We start from the raw sequence: 6,845 nt of genomic DNA, 5'->3' as shown, positions 1-6,845 counted from the left end.
CATCAACTCTTTCATTGTATCAACTGACCATTTAACTATCTCCTCATATTCTTCTTTCTTCAGCAAATTCTAGTCCTAAAGATAATGAATATTGAGTTGGACTGTTATTTGTTGAGCATTCTCTTTACTGATTGTGATTTCTCCCTTCTTAGTATGCATCAGGAGTTTGGTAATCTAATTTTTAAGACCAAATAGGTTGACACTTTCATTATAATCAACCATCCATACTCCCTCTTTGTTACTCTGTTTTTATGCATTCTTATCTACAAAAATTTCTATAGGATCTGTTGATTTAACATTGCTTTCCTCCTTTTCTTGGATAACTTCATCAACTATCTTCTCAATCTCTTTACCTACAACATTCTTAATTTCTCCCAGAATAAAATCACTTACTTCTTTAGATTTATTACTTTTGTTCTTTCCCTTCCCCGTGATCGCAGAAATAGAGTAATAGAACAAGTAATTACAGAAACCCTAAGAGATGATCACAGATAAACTACAATTGAGGGAAAATTTCAGCGGCGCAATGCACAAGAAACCCTAAATTAAAAACATTTAATAGCTGACTTACGGCGTAAGACTATATCGTGCCGCAAGTGTCGATTGTGCCGTGTCGCCTGTGCCTATCGTGCCGCCCGTGCTGATTGTGATGTGTCGCATGTGCCGATCGCGCTTCCTTTAATCAATGGTGATTCCGATGTTATTTTATTTTTTATTCTAATATATTATTCGTGATTTATTAAGAGTTTTAAACATTGAATACATATTATTATTTTTATTATTATTAAATTTATTTTATTTATATTTTTATCCGTGTGCATCGCATGAAAATCTTCGTAGGTTAAATATACTCTCAAGTGGTTATAGTTCGTTTGTTACTCGTATCCTTAAATTGTGTTGTATTTTTTTAAAAATATTTTAGATCGAACAAAATTAATTTTTAGATGAAACTTCTTTCTACGTATCTTTTTATTATTTTTACAAATTCTCACTATTTCTAAAAATAATATTAGTCGTCGATTATAATATTTAGTAATTTTCTCTTAAATTTAAAACGTATTAAACTAGAATAAATTTTGTGTGTTTTTTTTATATTTTTCACTTTTGAAGTACTTTATTAGTTGAGATATCACTAATATAAATATATGATATTAGTGTGTGAAACTGTTATTTCATGATAAAATGTAATATTAATTTTAAATTTAAGATAAATAAATTATTTATCAAATAAATAATAATATTAATAAAGTGTCTATTTTTCAACCTAACTGGTAATCTATATAAACATTCCACTATTCAACCTACAAATACACAATTAATAGAGTTGATCAATATCATCTTTCTAAAACAATGGTCTCACCATCTTCTCACCTTGTGATGTGGTTCCTTTTCATCATTGTCATGGTCATAGAATTAGGTGAGGCTCGTCAACCCCCAACTGGTCAACACCTACCAAATCCCGAGCCACCCTCACAACCAGACCCAACTTTACCGGAAACGGATAACCCTAATTCAGGACTACCAAATCCCGAGCCACCTGTACCCGACCCAACCTTACCAAATCCCGAGTCACCCTTACTACCCGACCCAACTTTACCAGGAATACCAGATACGGAGTCACCCTCTCTACCAGACCCAACTTTACCAGGAACAGAAAACCCGAATCTTCCCACATTGCCAGTCCCAATCGGTCCGGGACAACCAAAGGCCGAGACACCCTTGCCTGGAATGGAAAATCAGGATCCAATAGACCCGGAACTACCAAATCCCGAGTCACCCTCACTACCCGACCCATTCTCTCCGGGTACAGAAAATCCCGATCCTCCCTCAATGCCCGTCCCAACTCCGGGACTAACAAATCCGGGACGACCCTCACCCTCACTACCGGTCCCAACCAACCCAGGATTTCCAAATACCGGATCAACCTCACTTCCGGTCCCAACCAACCCAGGATTTGCAAATCCCGGATCACCCTCACTACCGGTCCCAACCTCTCCCAGAACAGAAAAACCTGAACCTCCTTTCTCCCTTCTTGCCAGACACCCTTAAATTTTGAAGATGATCTTTTCAATTACATGAATAATAATATATATTATCTTTTGAAGATGATCTTTTCAATTATATTTATTTTACATAATAAAATTGTATTGACTTATAATAACGATGCATTTTAATCTTCAAGTCGTTTATAAGTTTTAAAATAATTTTAATATTCTAAGTAATCAATACTCATGAACTAAAACAAGCCTCAATCCACAGTGAATATAAATTAGTTACCTGTTCTAGAAATTCACTTGGATTATTTATCAATAATAAAATACTATAATTTCATCTTAGAGAACAAAATATATATATAAAGTATGCCAAAACATTTTGGTTATTCTCTAAGTTTGGTGTCATTATACCATGAATACATTTTAATGATAAATACTACTTTTATAAATCAATTGAGTATAGATTATAAAGTTTAAAATAATATAGTTTTATTGGATAAACTATTTAAAACAAAATAACTAACAATTTAAGAAAAAAAAATGTAATTAAATTAAAATTCTATTGATGTCTCAATAATGCCTTTTTAGATTAATTTTATGCAGGTGACATTGTTAAAAAAAATATGTAATAAATTTGTTCAAATTTCAAATTAAATCTTAAGCATTGAAGCAACTTCTTAATTAGTCTTCAAATATCAAGCGGTCGGAAGTCCTTTCAAGGCTGTTGTAACAAGGGTCGCCTTTGGGTGAGACAACTAGGCAGCTGCTTAGGGATCTCCTAATAAAAAAATTAGGAATATAATCTATACAAGATTTAAATCTAGAACCTTATTAAAGATTATTGCCATTTAAAATTATAATACAATACTCTTTTTAATACATATAAAATATACTAAGTTAAATAAAAGATAAAAAAAAATATATATTTTTTCACTTAAATAGTCCAAACTTCGGGAGGGTTGAAAAAAAAAGTAACCAAGATGTATGTATGTTGATGGTGTTGATAAAAAGAACACAAAAAGAGTAATGAGATTTTATTTAAAATATTTTAGTGCTCCATTTATAACCTATCAATCTTAATTCAACCAAACAAATAATAAAAATAAAGAGAGACGAGTTTTAGTGTGAAAACTCCTCAACAAGAGTAAAATCACGGGATCTTTAAGCCGTTTAAATCATGCACTATAATATTGTTTATAATGTGTATAATCTATTTTTCAATTAGTACACAAGATGCTCTTTTTCCTTGACTTTGATCCCTCTAGTTGCTCCATATAAATTTTGTTTTTCAAATTACTAGGAAGAAAATGCAGTTTTCACATCAAGTTGTTCATTCTCTAAGTTCAAGCACGCTACTATATCAAGAATAATTCGAATCGATGACATCTTCACATTCGGAAATAATATCTCTTCAAAATAAATATATTTCTTTTGACCAACCCCTTTAACAACTAACCGAGATTTGTACCTTGGTTGTGAATTGTTATTTTCGATCTTAATACTGTAAATTTATATGTTCTTGAGAGTCTTCTTGCCTTGTGACAACTTTACCAAGTCATAAGTGTGGTTCACATGAAGTGATTGCATTTCCACTTCCATAAATTTCAACCACGGTTTTATTCTTCAATTGAAATTGGCTTTTGGTAGGTTTTTGACTTATCTACATCTGTGAGTATCACATACTCACATGAAGGGTTGAGAAATGACACTCTCTAACATATCTTCTTAAAGAACGTTCAATTAGTTCATCCTGAACTTCTTCATCAATATTTTCAGTTAGATCAACATCATTGGTCGGTGAAATTTCATCATTAACGATACTATCACTATCATTTGACACATTTTCCGCATGATTTGGATGCGCTTCATGTGTAGAAATTAGATCTAACTCAATAGAATCATCAATATTATTCTTAGTTGTTTCTATTTTATCAACTTTTGTTATGTTCTGATTTTGATAAACACAACATCTCGACTTCTAATGAGTTTTTTTCAAATAGGATCATAAAATCTATAACAAATTCATTCAGCCCATAACTGATTAACACACGCTGTCTTGTCTTCACATTAAACATAGATCGTTCATCTTTCGGAATGTAAATAAAAACTTTGCACCTAAAGACGCGTCAGTAGATGGTCATAATAAACTTGCTTTTCTGACCATATCTTGTCCGACACCTCAAAATCCAAAGAAATGCACGTTGTGAGATTCAAAATATGTACCACTGTATTGAAAGTCTCACTCCAAAATTATTTCAGAAAATGTGATTGCGAAAGCAAACATCTCACCCATTCAACTAGTGTTCGGTTCACCCTCTTAGCTAAACCATTTAACTGAGGTATCTTCGGAGGTTTTTTTATGTCGAATCCATTGCTTCCTACAATACTCATCAAAAGGACCAAAATACTCACCACCCTTATCCGTCCAAACACACTTAAGTGTTTTTGCGCAAGTTTATCTTTCCACAAGAGCATGAAATTGTTTGAAAATATTTTATACTTGATTTTTTGACTTTAAAATATACATCCAATTATTCCTTGAATGGTCATCAATCAAATTCAAAAAATATAAGACACCACAAAGTGTCCTTGTTTTCATAGGACCACATATATCAGAATATACTAAATCAAGTATATACTTGGTTTCGCGAATGAGGAACATTTTTTAAGGCAACTCTAGTATTCTTCTTCGATAAACAATAAGCACACTTCTTTAAAAAAAAATCACTCTTCACTCTAAGATAAGAATTTTCTTATCCAATATCATCTCGCTAATATGACTAAGTCTATTGTGCCAAAGCTTAATATTTTCTTCATCATCAACTGCATTGATTGAAGAATTTGCAATTGTTACCTACATCATATACAATGAGGATCACTTTTCTCCATTTTCTAATATCAATGAGTCTTTAGTAAGACTTTATTTCCCATCACGAAAAGTATTGTAAGACCCTTCATCATCAAACTTCTTGGTGGAGATCAAATTAATACAGATGTCGGGATGTACTTCACATTCTTCAGACCAATGTGTTACAATTTTCAAGCTCTAGGCACATGTTTACAAAACCAACAACTTTGACAATGTCATCTTTACTATTATAACACTACCACTATCACTACAAGTTTAGGATGTGAAGAAATTCATCCGCGATGTGGCATGTATTGAATTGTCGCTATCAATCACTCAACTAGTCTCTTGACAAGTGAGATTAACATTATCGTCATACAAACTAAAGATATTATCGATGGTCATATTGACTTTCTCATGTTTGTCACTATCATCAGTTTCCTTTCTTTATCATTTGTATTTTTATTCTCTCTTATATATGTTTGGCAAAATTTCTTAATATGCCCATTTTTTTCACAATGATAACACTTAGTGTTAACACTGTTATCAAATATTCTTTTGATTTTACTTTTCTCATTCGACCCTCTACTCATAGTTCTCCCTCTTTTTTCAGTAAGTACAACATCAAGATGCGAAGAAGAACTTTGTAATTTTTTCTCATCTCTTCATTGAGGACACTATTGTTCACCACTTCTATAGTACAAATATCATTTACGGCTGAATTTGACAATGTCGTTTTAAATGTCTCCCAAGAATCCGTTAGGGTAACAAGAAGCTATAACTCTTGCACTTAATTATCAAACTTGATTCTCATTCCAACTAACTGATTAATAATCCCCTGAAACATATTCAAGTGACTGAACATAGTTTTCCATCTTGGTACTTCAATCCTATCATCTACTTACTCATAAACAATTTGTTGTTACCAGTTTTCCGAGTATATAACTCTTCAAGTTTTCTCGATAGCTCTTTTGTGTGTATCTCTTCACTAACATGGTTGAGAACATTATCATCACCCATTGTCTAATATAGCCACACACCCGACAATGACTCAAGGTCTATTGCTTATTAGTTTTGTCTTCTAACATTTCATTAGCAAACATATGTAAATAATAATCTTTGACGTAAATGAGATCTTTCATCTTTCATTTCCACACATGATATTTATAGTCATTAAGAGTAATTATTCTACTCGTATTTCTCTCCATTATAATAACAACACAATGACTACAACTAGTTCTCATACCACTTGTTAGTATGAGAACACAAAGTTCTTACAAAATAAGGTTTATAATATAACAAATTATCTAAACTTTTAAGAACATCATCATATGTATCTTCTTTTTTTTTAATGAAGGAGAACTAGTATATATGACACGTCACATCCATGGTCCTCCGCCTAAACTCAAAGCGTTTTCAGATGAAATCGAACACGTGATATTTTGATCTCTTATGCCGACTCTTACTACTAGGCTACCTTGGTGGGTTATATATAATATATCTTATAAATGATAGAAATACATAAACCTATGTATTTAAAAGAGAAGAAATTAGTTGGAAAAAATGAATTTATATTATACAATAATATAATATAATATAATATATATTATTAGTTCAAGTAATGGGTGGAATACCCAATACCCAATGGGATGGGATGGAATGGAATGGAAGAACAAAGAGTTAAGAATTGGGTGAGTGCAAAACAATATAAGTAACTCTAACTATGGTAAACTCGAATTTGACGACCCACAACTTTTTGAATGTGTATATCAAATTTTGAATGCATATACCGATAATGAAAACTCTTTAAAATGGATAAAAATTGATCATCGTCCAACACCTCTTTGTTCTCCTGACTTTAAAACTTAAATTGGAAAACGAAAATAACTAAAATTGAAAGAAAATTAAAATTTAGATTACAGGGAGAATTTTGAAAAATGCAAGTTTTTATTAAGAGTCGACACTTAATTTTTTTTTACTTGAAGTCGAAAAAAATAATTGTG

General features: G+C 31.7%; 1 protein-coding gene across 1 annotated transcript; it reads right to left on the bottom strand.

The window, feature by feature from the left end:
* Nucleotides 1–1,442: 1,442 nt before the first annotated feature.
* On the bottom strand, nt 1,443–5,862 carry LOC124939644 (glycine-rich cell wall structural protein-like). The gene is made up of 3 exons (XM_047480101.1): nt 5,748–5,862; nt 1,778–2,044; nt 1,443–1,723 (listed from the first exon to the last, which is right to left on the bottom strand). Exons 1-3 carry the CDS (start codon nt 5,860–5,862, stop codon nt 1,443–1,445), a joined length of 663 nt encoding a protein of 220 aa, XP_047336057.1.
* Nucleotides 5,863–6,845: the final 983 nt, after the last annotated feature.

Source organism: Impatiens glandulifera, chromosome 5 (genome assembly GCF_907164915.1).
Source record: "Impatiens glandulifera chromosome 5, dImpGla2.1, whole genome shotgun sequence".
NCBI classification, from domain to species: domain Eukaryota; kingdom Viridiplantae; phylum Streptophyta; class Magnoliopsida; order Ericales; family Balsaminaceae; genus Impatiens; species Impatiens glandulifera.
The sequence above is the reverse complement of the archived record's forward strand: the minus strand, read 5'-3'. Positions and strand labels throughout refer to the sequence as shown.

Excerpts from the sequence above, each read along its gene's own strand:
- LOC124939644 (XM_047480101.1), bottom strand. The coding sequence starts at position 5,862 with ATGGGTGATGATAATGTTCTCAACCATGTTAGTGAAGAGATACACACA. Across the intron at positions 2,045-5,747 it reads TAACAACAAATTGTTTATGA|GGTGTCTGGCAAGAAGGGAG; the intron begins GTAAGTAGATGA and ends TCAAAATTTAAG. Across the intron at positions 1,724-1,777 it reads GAATGGGTCGGGTAGTGAGG|GCAAGGGTGTCTCGGCCTTT; the intron begins GTGACTCGGGAT and ends TTTCCATTCCAG.